The sequence below is a fragment of the Perognathus longimembris genome, chromosome 12 (genome assembly GCF_023159225.1).
Source record: "Perognathus longimembris pacificus isolate PPM17 chromosome 12, ASM2315922v1, whole genome shotgun sequence".
Classification (NCBI taxonomy): Eukaryota; Metazoa; Chordata; class Mammalia; order Rodentia; family Heteromyidae; genus Perognathus; species Perognathus longimembris.
The window spans coordinates 38,610,160-38,631,717 of NC_063172.1; the positions used below are offsets into that span (position 1 = coordinate 38,610,160).

At 32.9% G+C, this 21,558-nt stretch overlaps 1 protein-coding gene across 1 annotated transcript in view; it reads right to left on the minus strand.

Moving 5' to 3' along the window:
* The window catches only part of Cnbd1 (cyclic nucleotide binding domain containing 1), a 285,819-nt gene that overhangs the window by 62,471 nt on the left and 201,790 nt on the right, over positions 1-21,558 (minus strand). Inside the window, exons 8-9 of the mRNA XM_048358771.1 lie at positions 6,989-7,126; positions 5,820-5,952 (exon numbers count right to left, since the gene is read on the minus strand). Coding sequence (XP_048214728.1) covers positions 5,820-5,952; positions 6,989-7,126 — 271 coding nt within the window. The remainder of the gene's footprint in view (positions 1-5,819; positions 5,953-6,988; positions 7,127-21,558) is intronic.

The window sequence follows — 21,558 nt, forward strand, 5'->3', positions numbered from 1 at the left end:
TCTTTTTTTTCTTATTTATTGTCAAAGTGATGTACAGAGAGGTTACAGTTTCATACATTAGGCCTTGGGTACATTTCTTGTACTGTTTGTTACCTCCTCCTTCATTCCCCCCTCCCCCTTCACCCTTCCCCTCTCCCTCCTCCCCTTTTCTCTCCCCCGCTCCCCCCCTCCCCTTGCCCCCGTGAGTTGTTCAGTTGGTTTACACCAAATGGTTTTGCAAGTATTGCTTTTGGAGTTGTCTTTTTATCCTTCGTCTCTCGATTTTGATATGCCCTTTCATTTCCCTGGTTCTAATACCAGTATATACAGTTTCCAGTGTACTCAGATAAGATACAGTGATAGTGCCGGTACAACCACAGGAAGGGGATACAAGAGGATCATAAACAGTAGAAGCTATGGTTTCACATGGCATGTTGAAAGTAATTACAACAGTGATATAACAGTCGCTTCCATAACATGGAGTTCCAGTTTTCTTGGCCGATTTTTGGAGATAAAGAGTCTCACTGACTTCTCTGCCTGAGTTGGCTTCTAACAGTAATCCTCAAATTTCAGCCCTTTCAGTAGCTAGGATTATAGACATAAGCCATTGGCACCCAACTGCCTGGTTTGTTCTTTATAATAGGGTCTTGCTAACATTGTTTTACAGCCAGGGGTGGTCTTGAACCAGGAGATTCCTATCTTCAATTTGAAAGTAGCATGTTATGTGTGGTTACATCTTAAAATTAGAGAGTTACAAGATTAAGTATTTGTAGAGTTCTTATAAATTTTTACTAAAATTTACTTTGAACTGAATAATATGATAATTCATCATTTGTATTGATTCAAATATCAGTATATTTGGTTTAGTGAAAAAAATGATTATTTTTTAGGTTAAAATGTGAGAGAATATATTTATGCCATCCATTTTTAAACAAATAAAACACTTTTACTTTTTTCTGAATAATTATTAATTGTCAAAGTGATGTACAGAGGGCTTACAGTTTCATACGTAAGGCAGTGGGCACGGGCACATTTCTTGTACAATTTGTTATCTCCTCCTCATTTCCCCTCCCCAATTTTACTTTTAAAAGAAAAAAGATACAACATCAAAACCAAGTGGATTAGTAGGAAACATAATTTTGTCATTAAAACATGAAAGAGACAATGGTAGTTTATGAGAATAAACAGGGGTAGATGAAAAACTTACCTTATAAAAGAGCATCAGCATTTGTTTGCTTGGGTCATGAAAAGATTTATTTACTCATGGGGAGTTTTAATATTTTATAATTAAAATATGTTTTATTGTAACCAATTTACTTCCAAGGGATTTGAATTAATTACATAAATAATTGATTCATTTTAATTATACTCTACCTGCTGAAAATTATTTAAATCAGTAGTTATTTACTTTATACAACTATTTAGCATACAGTTCATCTTACCCAACTACTAATAAGTAGTTAAATTCGGGTGAGAACTTAAATCATGTATTTTTTGCAAACCATAGTTCTAAATTTTCCTCTTCTGATATGTTGTAACTTGACTGTTTAAAATTTGGTTCTAACAATGAAGTATCTAAGAGATTTTTAAAATTTATCCTGTATTGCTTCATTGACCCACTTGATTATTCAAATGTGAATTGTTCAGTTTCTTTCTGATTGAATATTTACATGGTTTTTCTTCTTGTTGGTTTATTTTCTAGTCCTATTTTAATTTTCTTGTATTTGTAAAGATTTGTTTCTGTCTGAAATGTAATCTCATTTTGAAATAGCTCTGTGAACTTCTTAGAAAGTATGTTTTCTGTTTTGTGAAATATTATATAGATATTGTTAAGTACATTGGATCTACAATATCATTAAATCCTGAAGAATTTTTGTCTGAATGACCTAACAAGTGAGGCCACCCACCATTACTGTTGTCAGGTATTTCTGTGCTTTTTCGCTCAGTACTGTTTACTTTAAAAAATGGAGCGTGTATACACTCAGTAAATATGTTCACAGTTTTCCTAATCTCTTGATATTTTTTTTCTGAGTTAAATGGACCTTCTTTATCTCTTCTGATTAACTTTGTTTTAAACTTCAAAGCTTTTGTTGCGAGAATTCTAATGGTGGTTCCATTGGGGAAATCTTCTGAACTTTCACTTAAAGCCTGTGTTTATGTTTACCAGTAATGTGCATTTCTTAGAGGCGAACAATTGGGCTTTATTTTTTTAAAATTCAAATCCAGTAATCCGTTCCCTTTTATTAGAGAATTGGGACTACTAATGTTCAGTTCTTCTTAGAGGTTACATGGTAATTCCTGTTACTTCCTTAAGTGTTTTTGTGTCTAGTAATCATTTATGTACCATGAAGTTAATTTAATGTGTATACATGTAAATGTATACCTGTATGTATGTGTATATACACATATGTACATATATCATTTATATGTATGAAGAGATTGATGGATGAATTAAGCTAGTTGTATTTTCCACTCAGCAAAAACGGGGAAGACTCTGATGTGGTACAAACTATACAGAAAATTACAAGTAACATCATAGATACTCATACTCCCTTGACAAATAAAGCAAAAGCAGAAAGACTTAAAAAGTTAACAAAGGAAATAGAGCCAAGAATAGGCTTTACTTATTTCAAGATTGTCAAGGATTAATTCTAAACTCTATTAAGCTTTGCAATAACTAACAAAATCCCTCTGAAACTTTATTCAATATGCATTCTGAAAATAAGATCAAAATACACATGATCATGCTTTGTAAATCATACTTCTACTAATTTTAAACCCAGATTATGAAAATATAATTTAAGGTACAACATCTGCATTTTTGATAATAATTCAATATAAATCATAAAAGGCAGAAGCATTACATTTGATCCTTTTCTCTGAGATCACAGCTTGTCACTTCCATACACAAAAATTAGATCAGTGTCACAGAATATTGTCTTCATTCTAGAATGTTATTTATTTATTTATTTATTTGGGGGAGTGGCTTGTTTTATTTTTCTCTATCTGAATTTGACTGCCTTCTATTTATTTATTTATATTATATCTTATTATCTATTTATTTTATTACTATTACAGAGGGGTTTCAAATAAACATATCTGTTTATAAGTTCAATGCCTACTGAACAACTTCACCCTTCCATCATGTTTCCCCATTTTTCCAATCCCCCCAATATTCTATTTACCTAGTTCTCTCTTTTTTAAATTATTTTTACATAGTTGTATAGAAGAGTTGCCATTTAACAGATCAGTTGATAAATGCAATGAATCTTGATCAATGTCATCCCTTTCAACATCCTCTCCTATACCTCCCAACCCATCCCTTCCCTCACTTCTTTAATTTTGTGAGGTCTACATTAAATTTTAAAAGTATTTTCCCATGTCCTCTTTCTCTATTTTTTTAAAGATGGGCACATTGGATATTAGGACTGTATTCACCCACCCTTTCTCCACTAGTATTCCCTTCTTGATTCACACCCCAACAAAAGATATCTTTCCTTCCTGATATTTATTTTGTTAAACAATAAATCAGTTGTTCAATGGCCCAACTTAGTACTTGGATGGTGGGAATGCTTTTTTGTGAGAAGCAGAATATCTCAAGAATAAAAAGAGGTTTGAATGATATTCATGTGAACCTGAAAACCTGTTCTAAGAAGGACATTTTCTGAAGTTGTATAACTGTGAGCATCATGCATTCATATGTTTGGGAATCAGAGAAAAAATATTTATCTTCTACTTATTCATGATAACAACAAGTTATCCAATGGAGGATATAGTTTCACAAATATTTTCATTGTTTTTCAAAACGTTTCACATCCAAAACAACAATTGAACTCAGTCATAGACTAAGTAAAAATGTGCTGGGCACAGTATCATTTTAGCTCTTAAGTGATAAATTGAAGTATTTTACATAGATGTTAGACACATAGAAACATTATTTATATGCACATAATATAGTAAAAGCAGTGTTAATTTCCTCCCTCTAAATTCTATATTGGCTCACATAATTCAAAATGTTTTACATGTGATTTACTTCTTTGCTTTCCTTCATGGACACACTATCAGTATAATAGTAGACTGATGAGGTCAAGATATTATTTTAGAGACGGCAGCCAAGAGAGTGAGACAAGGACCAATGTTTACTTATTTACAAAAGGAGGAAAACCTAGGATAAATCCATGACATTCACATTTTGAAAAAATTACTTTTATGCAATAATAAAACTGTGGATTCATTTGTACGTGTTAAACTCCCAATTTTCATGGAAGTTTATTGTTTCATTTTTCAACACATGCTTTGAATTTTGACAATGGCATTAATATGTCACAAAAAAATAATTTATTTGAAAAAATTATACAATTATTTAATTTTTGTAATCAACATGAATATATGTATATTAAACTATTTATATGCCGTGTTTCAAACATCATAAATAAAATATAAATATAAGACTTGAAGGAAATTTTGAACATATATAATCCCATCAAAAATACTTGGTTTATTAGAATATCCTTGCTCCTTAAAGCATGAACTTGCCTCTAATGACATTTATTTTTCCAAATTTAACAAAAAGCCCACTGTATCATGGCAATCTGTACTTCACTTTCCTGTTGCATAGTGATTCCTTTTGAGGTTATATTCATCAAATCCTATAACTTTTCAATTGTGCTGTTATTGCTAAAATAGTCCTTTTCTGGAATTTATAAGTCATTGTTTTTAGGACTTTCTTTAATTTAGAATTGAGACTCACTACAATTGCAGATGTAGGATTTGTGTGGAAATACTTCTTTCAAACACTTCTTTTTACATTATGATTTGTAAAATAGCTCTTCTACTGTTAGAGAAAAAGTTAAGGTTTCCTTCCTCTGTTGTCGATGTCTGTCTGTTGTTCTTAGGCAAAAATGATTTTTCCTGAAGAAGATCCAAAGTCCTGACCACACCCTTCCACAGATCTTCTGATGTGTATGTCCAGTATTTAGGTGGTTCTGCTTGGTGTACACATATTCAAAAGATCAGGATGTCACCTATACTTTTAGTGTAAGCATCTCAGGAAATCCACATGCCTTTTCCATGCTTAATACTGAGGACATAAGTTCTTCAGTGCTTATTTTTCTTATCTTGGCCTCTTATTCTATGTACAGGGGAGTTTGCCTAATCTAAAAGCTTAATATCCAAAATGTTCCAAAATTAGAAACTCCTCAGTGCCAATGTAATTTCACAAACAGAAAATTTCACACCTTGGTCTCATGTGAAAGGGCACAATCACAAACATACTAAAAATGTTACCTAAATTTACATAGGTTGTGAATGTATTTGAAATATAAGTAAACTGTATGTTGAAACTTCAGTACTATCTCCAAGTTATCTCATTGTATCTATAAGAATATTACAAGATTTAATAAATCTAAATCTGAAAGAGTTCATTTTTGCGAGTATTCTGGATAACTGTTACTCCATCTGTGATTGATATATTTCTCATGGGTGATATTCAGCACAGATATAGGTTAACAAATGGTGCTTGAATAGTTCCAATCAGAAGATCAGGGGAAATGACTGTAATTATTTTTTAAAATTTCTCCTTTACAGTTTGTCCACTCCTGGGACATCCAGGTTGGGTAAATATACCAGGCTGTGGAAAATCAGGAGATAATCAAACCAGTGAATATCACTATTAACAAAATATTATTTTGCCATAATCAAAATACCTAATTCAATATTAATCAATAGGTAAATTAGAGAACAGCTAACAGCATTATTATTTAAATATTAAAATTATGATAAGTTATAAATTCCAATAACATATTGCAACATGAAGAAAAATAATCTAAAATCAAACTCACCATGGTTTGGAGGAAATTTTTTCCATTTACTAAATGAAATTAGTTCATATATGGATAATGTAGGCCAGTTTGTATAATAAGGACATTGACGGATCAGTTTCAACTTTTGCATTTTATCATACTTTGAATTTTTCTGTAAGAAAATGTAATTATCAGACTTCCAGGACTAGGTAATAGAGGAGTAGTAGAAAAAGAAAAAAATATGAAGTATAAATTAGTATAAAATACATTTCAACTTTATTGAGATGTTACTCAATGGTCATGTAGAAATTTTAATCTTCAGATATGCATTCTAAAATTATTTTTTCCATCTTTCTTTCACAGCATTCATGCTTCTATAAACATTAGCATTTAAAACCCTGTCACAGTCAAGATTACACTGAAAATTTATACCTGATAATATCAAGTGAGTGATACTAATATTGGGGAAATAAAACAAAAATAATTGTAAGTCAGCTATTCTGAAAATCAAAACAAGTTAATAACTTTTACTTGGAATAAAGTTGAATTCTAAGAAAAACATCAACACTTTATTAATAATAATACAACATAATTTCTTTATTAGAGATGGAAAGCATGAAAAAGGATGTTTTGTGTGCTCTAATATTAGCATCAGACATGCCAGCACCCTGGAACTGTACAGGGTTAAAGCCTTACTAAAGAAAGATGACAAGAGGAACAATGAGATTCTCCTCTACCATCCAAGGGAAGAAAAACAGAGGGATGTTTTAGAATTTTACTAGCTGATTAATTATTTTTGCATATACGAGTTGACTTAAAGTAGCAAATTAGGAGGCCAGAATTAAGTTATGATTACATACTCATGCAACTCTGAGTTTGGATGTGTCTTGTAACTTCGAAATAGCATTCCCTTACTCTGAAGAAAGACTAAGGTAGATAGTTGCAGAGCAGTAGAAATTCTACCCATCTGATCATCTAGTACAGTTTTGTACATGACATGTTGTTGATAGCCAAACACCCACTTACTGAATACTGAATGAATGAATGAGTTTAATTCTCAAAAATGCATATCCATAGAGAACTTTGCTTTCCTTTCAAGCACAAACAACCAGAGGAAACTGCTTAAAACGAATGTTATCAAATAAATCAAATATTTATGTCTCAAGGTACAGTAAAAATTTAAGAATAAAAAGATATGGACAACATACCAACTTAAAACTCGCATAATCCTTTGCTGAGATTTTAAGAATTTCACAATCTTCTTCTGTCACCACAGATAATGGAAATATTTCTAAGTCAGAACCAGCTATTTCTTCAAGGGTTCCAAAGGTATTCCATCGTCTGAGCTGTAAAAATACCAGATGGAATATGCTTTATTAACACTAGCAGAAAAAAACATCAGTGAGATCGATAGGAATGCACGATGTGAGTGTGCCAAAGTGATTGTAATATAAGCTCCAACCCTATGAAATAAGAGTCCCCAAATAGTGTTTGCATGGATAGCTAACTTGTCTCCAATGTTACATTTTCTAGGCAAGAAGAATTCCTATTCTTTGCCAAGATGAGGAAAATAACCTAATAAATTATCTTTTTTATACCTACTGATTCATTTTAAGTGCAAAATAACACTGTGCACAATGAAGAGCAATGGTGAATTAGCCTACATGGTCATCATTGTTGTCATTACCCATTGTTGGTGGTAATAGAAAATAAAGAATGAAGAAAGTGTCACTTGGAACATAAATCGTTGACATACGCATGTGTTCATGTGGTTTTCTTAGTTCACATGTGAAAGATAAATACCAAGCATGGAAAAAAATACTATCACCACAATACATAATGATGTTATAGTCTATATACATAGGTAATAGAAGGTCTATATTCATACTTGCCTGCAAAAAACTAGTGAGCATATGAAGTACTTGCGCATATGTAAAAAAGAGATAAAGGAGCTTCTTAAAGAGCATCTTCAATCAAGATGTTCTGAAAGAACATCCTCAAGATGATATGAGATCAAACCTTCTATTCTAACTAAAACCATAGAAGACTTGAATATGTTTCTGATTTATCTCAATGGAGAACTGAGCTTCATCTTCAAGTTCATAGGAAATTCAAATTTGAGTTATTACTGAAGGCCACCGACTATCAAACTGGGCTAGTATACTGAGGAACTGGAATCTAGGGGCTTGTCAGATAAAAGAGCAGACAATAAGACTCCTTATTCACACATGAGGTCTCAGAATTAAGCCTCTCTCCAAAGTCTAAGAGGGAACTTGGAGGGGTGCAGTCCCTGTGAAATGTTGACAAGAAGCCTCTCTCCAAAGTCTAAGAGGGAACTTGGAGGGGTGCAGTCCCTGTGAAATGTTGACAAGAAAACCTCTATACCTATAAGGGGAGCCATATTTAAGCCTGATTTGTAGCTGTGAAAATGGACAGAATTGTCACAAAACCAGGAACCATTTCTGTGATGTATATGTTTATGTAGATACAAACATGATCAAAGTTGAAAATGAATATTAAACTTGATGTACCAATGGCAGAATTGCTGGAATACGTGAATGTGTAAACTTTAAACTGTAATTTTAAACCAGGGAGAAAGGAATTCCCATAGAAAGCTATCCTTGCTGGTGACAAAATCACACTCAGAAAAAAATTATAAACCACGTAAGTAAGTAGACCAGCTGAGGGAAAGTTGTGACCAAACAGGAATAAAAAGATCAACCCAACTCCAGACATTTAGCATAATTACACTATAAAATAAGAAGCATGACATACTGAGACAAAAAGGCATGGACCAAAAAATATATTGAATTAATAAAAGGTTTAATAGAGAAAGAAGACATGTGGAGACCATTAAGCACATATACGTAATAGAAATTCCAGAAGAAACCACACAAGGATGGGAAAACTGTAACTCATAAATGATAATGCATGTAAATTTTCCAGAACTCACAGAAGTGAATCTTTAAGATGAAAGAATACACAAAATCTAGAAGTACATCTTATTATTTTTCCAACTCTGTCTCCTTTCTACTTCCTCCTCTAATATTTCTTATGCATCAATTTATGTTTCAAGTAGATTTATTTCTACATGAATGTTTTGCAAATTTCAAAAATAAAAGTGGATTTGTCCAAATTACCCAATAAGCCATAATAAAAGTAGGTAACTACTATGACTTTTAATATCATTCTTAAAGCTTTTGATTTTGATTTATCAACCAATAACAACAAACTTTCTAGTGTTTACAATTATGAGATTACATAACTTTCAGTACCCCTTATATACCTACTTAGTTGAATTATTTTTAAAGTTATTAGTATTTATCCTTTTTCTATTTTCCTCTTTGATAATCTTTAAAATACTCAGGAATAATAGCTTTCAACCAGCAGTTTAGAGTTAGAAGTAAACAAGGTGTTGATGATAGTCATTTTGTGATACAAAGTACTTAGGAATGTATTTCAGCTAGATTAATACTCTATCCAAAAAGAAGTGCAAGGAGTTTTATTTGGTAAATGTAAGTAGTACTGTTGATGGATAATTTAAAAATAACTAATATAAGAATATCTTTAAGAGATTAAAAAATACTTTTATAATAGTAACTCATCAAAATGAAACGAGAAGACAGAATTAAGACATTTAAAAATCTTTATGTCTTGAGACTAAGAACGAAAATGAATTGTATAAATTTCCAAATTACAATGTTTGTCATAAAGAAAATGTAAATTTCTGGATTAAAAAAGATATAATTAATGATAAGAATGCAGTGGTGAAGTAACATATTTTTATAATTATGGTAAATATAAAGATTAATACTTCCAATGTCTAATTAAAATCTATTTAAAGCCAGGCCCCAGTATTTCAGGCCTGTATTCCTAGCTACTTCGGAGGTTGAGATTGGAGGATTACAATCAGAGGACATCCAGAACAGAAAAGTCCTAAGAGAATGTGAGGTTCTGAGTTCAAGTCACAGTACTAGCACACATGCACACACGTGCATGCCTTCCCACAACTTTAGAAACCTGTTAAATAATAAAAACAAAAACAATTATACAAAAGACCAAAAATATTCAAACAAATCAATGATTTCCAAAGAGAAAGTCATTTGGGTCTTTGTCCAAACAAAAGAAACTTCCTCAGCCTCAATGAGAAGACAGGAAAATGCAATGGAACTTATAAAGCCACACTTTTTAATCCCTCACATTGACAATATTCAAAGTACTCCTATCTGTGGACATGTAACCACCATATATCTCTAGGGGGTTGTAAACACTTTAAAACTGGGGGAAAGCATACAATATTTCATTGAGAAACTTTTCTCTGAATCTATCACAGCAATAAATATATTGAACAATAAATTTACAAAGTTTATTAATATATACATGAAACTAAAATTTATATATACATATAGTTTATGTATTTTAGCCTAGAGAATTCTTTTTTTTTTTTTTTTTTTTTTGGCCAGCCCTGGGGCTTGGACTCAGGGCTTGAGCCCTGTCCCTGGCTTCTTTTTGCTCAAGGCTAGCACTCTGCCACTTGAGCCACAGCGCCACTTCTGGCCGTTTTCTGTATATGTGGTGCGGGGGAATCGAACCCAGGGCTTCATGTATACGAGGCAAGCACTCTAGTCACTAGGCCATATCCCCAGCCCCTAGAGAATTCTTATTACAAAAAGAAATAATATCCTAAAATTCAGTTGGTATAAAGTGAATAATTACAAGAGCCATCCACACAAGTAAAATTGTTTACACACTAAATCAGTTTGGGAAAAAGCATTTCACTGTGCATTCCAAGCTGTTGAAGCTCATGTTAATGTATTCAGGAACAAGAAGTGAAGCTAAAGCATACAATTCTTTTTTTTGTTCAACTACTCTGTCCTCTACTAAATAGTAATTGAGAATATTATATTAAATTTGCAAACTGTATACCATTTGAAGATATCTTTTTAAATTGGCACAGTTAAATCATTTCCCATTCATGTCATGTATAAACTCTTGATATTTTTGTATTATACAAACTAGCTGAAATGACATAATCATATGTTTAGAGTTGTTATAGTCAGATAATTGCCATTGTCTATTTTATACCTGTACATTCTCTGATTTTTTTCTGTACATACAGAAAATTTTAAAGCAGACAAAACTCTAAAGTCACTTAAATAAATGTTAGCCCATATTTTCAGTACTTTAAAGAACATCATTTGTGAAGACAGTACAGATAATCTTGTTTTGTAGAAAATATTTATCTCATTTCCAAAATCTTTTGTTATTTTACTATAAATAAATGTATAGCTGACTTTGTTGAAAATGATAAATTCTCATGCTGAAAATGTTATAATGCTATATAACATAGATCATAATGCTATAATGCTATATAACATAGATCACCTGCTTCTGAGTAAGTGGAAAATCTTTAAAGATTTTTCTTGAACAAAACCATCTCAAGACTTATTTTAAACTGCTAATACAAAAATAAGCTTTAAAAATAATTTCTTTATATATTTCCTGCTTGCATTATTTTTCCATTGCTTCTAGTTTCCAGGCATCCATACATTAAGCAGGATCAATACCTAGAATTAGACCTGCTATTTTTAAACCAAGGAAAGGTCTTGCTCTAAATCCTGTAGGATATATTTTCTTAAAGGTCTGAAGAAGCAGACAGAATCAAGAGCTTCTCTAGGTCTTAGGTTCATAACCCAGATCCATGGATTGAAGTTCTGGAAAACTCAAATTCCAAGTATACTGTTGCTAGGCATATTTTGATTTTTCGATGTATTTTTGAACAATTTCCTATATGCTTTATTATATTCTCAATGTGATCTGTGTGCCCAAGTTAGATAAATAAATCTTCTCCGGGTGCAGAGGCTTTCTATTTTCCCCTATGATTTAATCTATAATGGTTTCTGTAGACAATGTACTCATAGCTGTCATGGTACCCTATGTCTCTATAATCTTAGCCTTTGGGAAGTTCAGGCAAGAGGGACCACAAGTGTGAGATCAGTATGGGCTATAGGGAGGGAATGCTTCACACAAAACAGAACAAACAAAACCAAGCAAAATAGATGAATGAATCCTAAAATGGTTAGTGACATACTGAGTTTTATGTATTTCACATCCTCATTTGGAATTTGGATCATAATGGGGTGAAGCACAAGCACAACTGGCAGGTGTGTTTCGATAGGAATAGCTTGGGGATATTTGTTCCAGATCTACTGTCTGAGCCAAACATTAATACACGTTTAATTACAGGAAAATAACTTATCTCTCAGGATAATATGATGGATGTCATACTTTCAGCCAATATAGTACCCAAGCCTTTTCTCACAGAAGGTAGGGGAAGAATAGACATTCTTTTAAGGTAACAGAAAAATTTCAACATAAATATCCATTACAGAAGATTTTGATTCTGGTTTTAACTTTACTTTCCTAAAAGACAAAAATGAGAGAAAAACAGGAAAGAAAGAAAGAATGAAAGGAAGGGAGGAAGGAAGGAAAGGAGAGAGGTAGGGATGGAGATGCAGAGTAGGAGGGAGAGAGAGAGAAAGAGAGAAAGAAAAGAAGGAAGGAAGGAAGGAAGGAAGGAAGGAAGGAAGGAAGGAAGGAAGGAAGGAAGGAAGGAAGGGAGAGAGAAAGGAAGGGAAAAAGAAAGAAGGGAGAGGAGGGGAGGAAAAGAGAGGGGACGGGAGGAGAGGGGAGGAGGAGGGGGAGAGGTGGGGAAGGGAGGGGAGCAGAGGGGAGGGGAGGGGAAAGGAGAGGCACCAAGGATTTCAACATCTTAACAGAAGAAATGAATTAGTACAAAAGACTAAAAGAAAAGGTAATTGTATGACTGTATTTATTGTGAGATAGTCTCTCAGGGTGTAGTTCAGGCTGGCTTTGAGCTCACTGTGAGGCCCTCTTCATTTTCTCAGTGATGGGCTTGCAGGTATGTGCTACTATACCTGGCTATGTATGTATTTGTTATTGTAGTTGGTAAGCAAGTTAACTGACACTAATTTATTAATGCAATTGAGAATCTCCAATATCTATGGTGTTCATGTACATGACATTTTATTATTATTAATTTATATTTTAAGTGAAATACAGATTAATTTACTCTTTAGTATTAAAGAAATTCCCAGGGGTGTGGAAACAGGAGTTGGGTAGCAAAGAAAAAGTCAAATTTCTATATATAGAATTTGCTCAGAAAACTCCCAGCTACTGTGACTGTGGCATGGATATCACAATATAAAAGTGCCTGGAGCAGCTTAGTGTCCTGAATCCGAGTAACATGTGAACACAGATGAATAGAATCTTAGGTAAATCTCAAATATTCCATTCTGGGGATTTTCCTTTTAGGTTTGTATTTTTTACGCTTTTAAAAGACAAAGCCTAACTCCTCTGTACATCACTTTGAAAATAAATAAGTAAATACTTAAAAAAAATAAGACAAAGCCTTCAAAAGTAACTGGAGCAGCAGGCTCCTTTTTTTATTCTGATGGATGTAGGCAAAGGAATTTGTCCTAAGAAAAGACACAATTTTTCTTTTTTTCCAATGATTCCAGATGGTCTCTATCAAATTAAATAAACTCCAAGAGCATCATCTAGTATGATTCAACACTAATATGTATCATGATTTAACAAGATGTATATTTCAAATTTTAAACCATCTATTATACTTATTAGTATATTTTGTTTTAAAAGTTTACATGAGCACAATTTCATGTAACACAGCATAATTTACCTATAACATCATATAAAGTTCCACTAAAATAGACATTAATAGGTGTTTTGGCTAAATATTATAGTGTTGAAATGTAATCATATTAGTATATTATTTTCATTGTACATGACTATACTCAAATTATCTATTCATTGTCTTCCTCGTAAACATTTTTATTCTTATTACTATTTTGTGTGCAACAATAATTAAATAAGTATTAACACATAATATCTCCTCACTTCATCAATTATAGTATTTTTTCTGAAATATATAAGCACAAAATTTTGATGATAAACATTGTGTTAGCACTGGAATATCTAATACCTGACTGTTTCACAAAATGTAACTTTTAACTTATACTTCAATATGTAGTATACACAAAACATTCCTCTCTTCACAATTTTTCCAGTGTTGTATTTTGTCAACTTATTCATATTTTCCAAATCACTTATAAGAAATACTTTATTATACATTATTTATATTTACTGCTGAATGTATAGGTTGTATTCTGTGTATTTTTCTCATTAAGTAGTTGAATATCATTGTGTTTTCTAAATCCTTAATTCAGTTTCTGAATATATATAGTATATTTCTATATCTACATAAATATATATGTATAACTATAAAAGCTTATATCTAGATCTAGTTTATAAAAGCTCAGATATTTTGTTTTTTCTCTACTAATTTGAAGTTCCTTGTCTATAGGAAGAAAAAATCCTTTTCCCTTAATAATATTTCAACTATTTTATCCATATATGTGTTGTGATTCGTTTAAAATATGTTAGGATAAGAAGATTCCTGATTCAAACAAATACCTTTGGAATTAACTTCAAGAAGATGTTTAGTAAAAAAAAAATTCATCATGATATAATCAAAGAATTCTGCCAAATGATCTAATATATTCGAGAGTCGTGGTATTGGTTTTTATTCAGGCTCCAAGCTGTGTCTTGTGTTCCCACTGGGAGTTGAACTTCCTTTAGTCACAATAGTCATAGCATTACTCTGAAATTCTGCTCTGCAGTGTAGCCTTCCTCACCTCACATCCACCACTATTTCCCCACCATTCTATCTGTTTTCCATAACAGACCCAAACAAACAAAACATGTTTAAAACGGCTGTTCAGTTTAACAGACATAAGAGAAATGACAGAAAAGAGGAAAACTTGGAAATAATGAAAAATTTGGAGTACAGAAGTGGTAGGAAACCATGATCCCCCTCAAGCTAAAGTTTTCCATGGCTGCTTTGGCCACTGACTTTGGGGAAAGTTGGACTAGCTCTTTAGAGGAACAGCAGCAGAAATGCCAATATCTGAAGGCAGGTGAGTATACATGCCCCAGCTCCACAGAGACAGCACACTAATTCTCCTCCACTGTTTCCTTCCATGCTTCAGTGTGCATGTAGATAAAGATGTCCTCCCTACTTCTGCTGATTCAGCTAGCCTTTTCCAGAAGCAACCTCACACACCACATCCAGAAACAATGTCTTCAAAGCTATTAAGTAGCCCAAGGGATGTATAAAATTAACCATCACGTGTGAAAAAAAAAATAAAAAAGAACCAATGTATCATTTTAAAAAAACAATGCTTGCAGGTCAGGCACAATGGCACACACCAGCAATCATAATAAAAGGTTTTAAAAAGAAAGAATTGGGAATGTAAATTGTGTAGCATGCATGATGAGCATTGGATTTGATGTTCAATACTGAAAAAGAAAAAGAACTAACATTTTTTATTAAAAATTATCTTTAGCTGTACAAAGGAGGTGCCATTGAACAAAGCAGTTTATGAATGCATCTTGATCAATGTCACCCCCTCAATATTTGCACCACCTGTTGACCCATCCTGTCCCTTACTTTTCTTAATTTTGTAGTATATATATTGAATTATTCACTGCATTCTCCCTTCTTTCCCCCTTTATTTATCTATCCTTTTCCTTGCCCCCCCACCCTGACTTCTTGTATGTACCCATTGACTGATGCTGATTTTGTTGGACTTTGACCTAGTGTTTCTAAAAGATAATACTATCTAAGCTCTCCACAGAGTCTATCATACCTCTGTTAATTCATTTGTAACAACTTGCATACCACTCAACATGTTTACTTACAGGTTTCAAGACAACAAAACTAAACACATTTTTATGTTTTATCACTATTTGTGGCCTTAAAAACATTCAAATAAAAATAATGTTCGACTATCATTTATACTATTCTTTAATAAGATGTCTTTTAAGGACATAACATCATTATTTAAGTATGAGTAAATGTACTTGGGTTCCCTGCCATCAACATTTCAGAAAGCAGTACAAACATCAGGAGTGAGATATTTATAACTATCCCCAAATATGTGGTAGTAGGTATACCACAAGAAATACCTCAGTCATCACAATAATCCTTTCTGGTGAAATCTATCTACACAGGGGCAAAAAAATACCCCTATGTTTTGTCCTCATAGTATATGCACATTGTATATACCCTATCTCTATGACATACTATATTTCCAATAGAGTAAATCTATATAAATATATAGACACACTATATCCACACAGATCTCAAATAATTTGTGGTTTAATTTCAAATGCTTCTAAAGCACACAGTGATATAGTTAGAAATCACTGTTAAAAAACACCTTGGAGATGATTCAAATGTCAAAATGCATTTGAATTAAACATTGAGCTGTTTGTTGCTTGAACCATTAGGAATCAAATAAAACTCTGAGGGAAAACAGAATGCTATCTGAGGAAATAGGAGGGAGGAACTTGCACTAAAACAGAAAGCCAACTTCAAGGAATTTGTTACTGTATGCTTTCAGAAGCTGTCAAGTTTCTCAGAAGAAAAAACTTTAAAGATTTATGAACCTAGTGCAATGCTGTATGGAACAAAATAATAAAAAGGTTATTTTTTTCAAAACTACTTATCTTTAGACTTAGAAAGAGGAAATGTTGGGAATAAAAGCTCATGGCTCAAGGAGGAATAGGTGGAATGCATTTGGGGAAAAATACAAAAGCTATTGGAAAATACTGTAGATTCTTCATTTTTACCTGTGTCAGTCCATTCAGCAGCGTGAGGCTGGAAGAAGTTCAGACATGATCCTAACTCTCTGAGCTTATCAGTGGATCTCTACCACCATATTTGAGTTCAAAACTTAATACATTCTGCCAAATTGTGTGGTTATTCCGTCGGGGGAGAGGGAAAGTGGAAGAAAAACAAGGAAGGGGTAACAATGCAAGACAAGACATGTGCTCATTACTTTATATGTGTAACTGTAACCCCTCTGTACATCACCTTGACAATAAAATTAAATTTTAAAAAATCATACTGATAATATAACACATAATTTCACTTGAAAAGGGATAGTGTTCTCTATATTTAAAGCTGTTGTTTCTTACATACTTATAAAACGGGCATTTTTTAACACTCATTAGTCTTGCAATATTAGTCTATTTTGTCTTATTTCATTTAACAAAAGATGTAAAGTGTTTCATGATCAGGTCTTTACAAATGTTTACTCTGAGATGCAGAAGGCTAAGTACCTTTCAGAAGGTCACATAATTGGTAAAAGCTGAGCCAACTTGGAGGTTAAGTGATCTTTTCCCAGAACTTTCAATGAATCATTCCTCCTTGTTGCTCCTACTATGTATATCAGAGGCATGTACAGTATAGCCAAGGTTTTCCTTTATTTCTATAATTCCCCTCTTTCAAATAACTGCATCATTTCTTCTCCCTTTATTGCTTTATTGTACTTCCATGAACAGGTGTCATATGAATAGGGCATAAACTGAACATAAGAATGTTAATACGCTAAAATTTTAACATGTAGAGGGTTTATTTAGCCTCATTTTCTGTGACCCTTTTCTCTCTTTTTGACATTACTTTTTATCTCGTCCAACTTCAGGTAGTCTCCTAAGCCCCTGGTATCTCACAAAAGTGTCTCCATTTAGTCCATGAAGTTGTAATCTACTATTGTTTCAAGGATCTAAGTGACTATCATACCAGTGACTCACAGCTCACAAGTGACAAGACTAGGATTTTATTTCAGATCCATTGATACTGTTATTTTTACTTATTAAAAATATGATGCTTGTGACTATCAACTCTTTCGTTTTATTGAAGAAAGTAAAATAGCATTAATCTATATGCCATAACCTACACTCATCAGAACACTATTATCTCATTCTGATCCAAAAGTCAATCATTTACCAAACTGCAGAACACAGGATATGTTGACCTTATTCAAGATCAGGGGGGTCAATGTTTTCTTTTAATGGTTGCAACAGACTTATTTTACAAACTGATTCTCTTTACTTTTTCCAAAGTTCTTGCCCTACCCCACTCCCAAATACTTTTTCTCTTGTATACTCAATACAGAGATAGATTCAACATCAAAAGCAACAAATGCTAAGTAAAGAGAGTACTGGGAAGTAGCTTAAAAAGGTCAAGAGTCACTTAAGGATGAAGCTGCTACAGTTCATATAGGCTGACGTTGGGAAACCTAAATGACTCATATATCCCAATTTAAAAATACATTGTAGGGGCTGGGGATATAGCCTAGTGGCAAGAGTGCCTGCCTCGGATACACGAGGCCCTAGGTTCGATTCCCCAGCACCACATATACAAAAAACGGCCAGAAGCCGCGCTGTGGCTCAAGTGGCAGAGTGCTAGCCTTGAGCGGGAAGAAGCCAGGGACAGTGCTCAGGCCCTGAGTCCAAGGCCCAGGACTGGCCAAAAAAAAAAAAACAAAATACATTGTAAAACAATAAAAATACACAAAAATAAAAATATTTCCTCTATCAGACTTTATATTTCTTGACTCACAATTGAATTGTATTCCACTTAATAATTACATAGTCATAACTATACTATCATGGAAAAAAAAACTTAGAAAGTTACAAGGTTCATCTAGGACTTTGCTAATTTACATGTCTTTATTTGTTTGGTGCCTCATAAAAAAATGTCAGTATTTGTAAAAGTACATAGATGTGTCCATCAGACTAATCAAGGTGGATTCCGCAGTGAATATTTCAAGTCTACCTATTCCTACCAGCTCAAAATAGAACTTTCTTCAGAGAAAATTTGATGAGATATATACTTCTTTCTTTAAAAAAAAAAAAAGATAAATTTAGAGGAATTCTTCACAATATAAGAAATGAGTGCCGGTGAATTAACTAGTATGGGAGGGTGAACTGTTCCAACTTAAATTTCCTATTTGCCATGTTAGCCCTCAAATGACCAAGGAAGCTTCTAGACAGTCCTATACTTGGCTATGTGACTTTCTTTTCACAGAATTGGGACAGAATAATTGCTAAAAATTACCAAGGCAAAGGTATTTAATCCAATTTTTAAGACTTTCCTATAACCTAGTTGGGCCAATCAGCATCATTTTATCTTCAATGATAAAAGAAGACAGGGGGCTGAACTATTCTTACTTTCATCTGGAAAAAAAATCACAATTGAGGGTCAAATCTAGGGGCAAAGTCCATCATTCCAAGGAGGATAAGACAAGAAGTTATAGAAACATCTGTGTCAAGCTAACATTGGTACAGTCCTAATTGCCCAGTCTCCATGACATCTATGTACAGGATTTATACAAGGTATCCATTTTAAGGCAATTATTAGAAATCAAAGTTTAAATTCTCTAACCAAGTTTCAAGAAAATGATTATTAACTTTAAGAAGAAAAAAACGTATTCAGTAGTTATGGCTACACTTGAATTATGCTGACATCAAAAATTTTGATGTAGATATTTGTACCACCTATCTTGGATTTTGCAAATCAAAACAGTAACAACAACAAAACTTCTCATTTCATTCTTTCTGATAGAATCATAGAATTCTATTGTGTATATATACCACAATTTCTTGATCAATTCATCTACTGAGGGGCTTCTGGGTTTGCTGCATATTTTATCTATGGTAAATAATGATGTGATGAACCTGCTTGTTCTGGGAGTTTAGTATGGCCTTGTATGTGATCTTTTGGGTAAATGGCCAAAAGAGGGACTTCAGAATTATAGAGAAGCTCTATGTTTAGTCTTTGAGGAATCTCTGTTCTACTTTCCAGAGAGGTTGAACAAGTTTACACTTCTACCACCAATGTAATAGGGTCCCCTTTGAACACATCCCAGCCAGCATCTGTTGTTATTCATTTTCTTGATAATGGCCATTCTTACTGGAGTGAGGTGGAATCTCAATGTTTTGATTTGCATTTCTTTTATGGCCAGGGATGTTGAGCACTTCTTCATGTGCCTCTTAGACATCCTCTTTTCCTCTTCAGAAAAGTCTTTCTTTAAATATTTAGCCTATTTGTTAATGGGGCAGTTGTTTCTTTGAGGACTTGCCACATTTGCAAGAAAAAAAATCATATTAGGTGAAGTGAGCCAGACCGAAAGAAACATAGACTCCATGGTTTCACTCAATGGTAACAATTAGTATATGTTGAGGATAGTCCTAGCAGAAGATCACAATAGCTCAATAACTATGTACATATGATCACATAAGATGAGGTGGAGTGAAATGAACTCCAAGATTTGGAAACAAGTGGCTTATTATTTTTCTGGTTATTTTGAATGTGCTTGTTGTATACCGGATACCCAGGTGGTCCTCAACCCAGGACAATAGTCACTAGCACTCAGTCAATTGGACTAGGCGTCTTTATTACAAGGCTTCTGCTCACCACCACCAGATTGGTGACAAACAGAATTGGGGTCAAATAGGCCTGGGCTTTTAAAGGTAAAAATCACATGTGCCACACGCAGGTGATAGTGCATGTTATAGCAAACAGACATACAGAAGCAGAGTTGGCAGTTAGTAATCAAAAATAGCAATTGCCATTCAGTTAAACTTCTTTCTTGTTTCTTTTGCTTATTTTCCCTATGGTTTACCCCCTGTTGTCACTGTATTTGATTTTAGTGCCCTGGTTATTGTATATATCTTTGTCTGAATTAGCTAAGGAAAGGGAAAATCAAAGTGGTGAGACAAAGGGTAAAAGGAAAACCAATGCACCAGCAATACTTACAAGACAATACTTTGTAAACTAACTGTGCAACCCCTCTGTAACTACCTTAGCAACTAAAAAATAAAGAAAATGAAAAAAATGAAAATAAAAAAATATTTCTAGTTAAATCAGTGGCAGAAGGAGATAATGGACATTATAACCTTGAAAACGAGAACTATAATCTTATTCCAGGAATACGTTAAAAAGCTCAGAGCTGGATTGCTCATAGAAAAGTCTTGGGTTTTCTTGCACCATTTTTTGTTATTTTTATGTTTGTTTAAACACTTTAAAATATTTAACAGTCTAAGGTAATTGTATAAAAGCATGATAAAACTGAAAGAATTATTACCACAGGATATTTTTCTAGAAAATTTCAGGAAGATAAAGTGGGCACTTAAAGTAAATCAACGGATTCATTAGTCAAAAATATCATGGATTTTTCATGAACTTAGTATAGCCTTATTCTTTCTGATAGATGAGTACAACTCATTGTTTTATGTACAACGTATAGAGTGTTTCCATAGCTTGGCTATTGTGAATAGCATAGCAATGAACACTTATGGATAGAAGTGAGTGGGGGAAAAATAAAAGTAACATTGCCCAAGAAGCATTATATTCATAACCTGACTTATGAAAGTTTAGCTCCTTTGGACACCTCCTTAAAAATAACAATAACAAAGAAGAAACTTAGTATATACAAAGCAGATATTGATCAAAATGCATTATATTCATAAATGGCTTTGTTAAATGGCAACTTCTCTGTACAACTATAGGAATATAATTAAATAATATCAGCTTATTACAACAGAAAGCCCATATTACTAAGAAAAATAAGAAAAATACTTCAAAATACATTTTATAAAGGGTCAATTTTTAAATGGTCAATTTTTAATTTTACATTTTAAATGATCAATTCAAGAATATACAATCTAAGTCAAAAGTCCTTAAGACAATGAGTATGGATTTACTAAATCATAGTCTCATTTTGATCAATTCATATTTTTCAGAATTTTATACAACAGATAAATCAATATGTATGGTGTGGAAGAATTTATTGCTGCAATTAATAATTATCTTTTAAAATAATGTAAT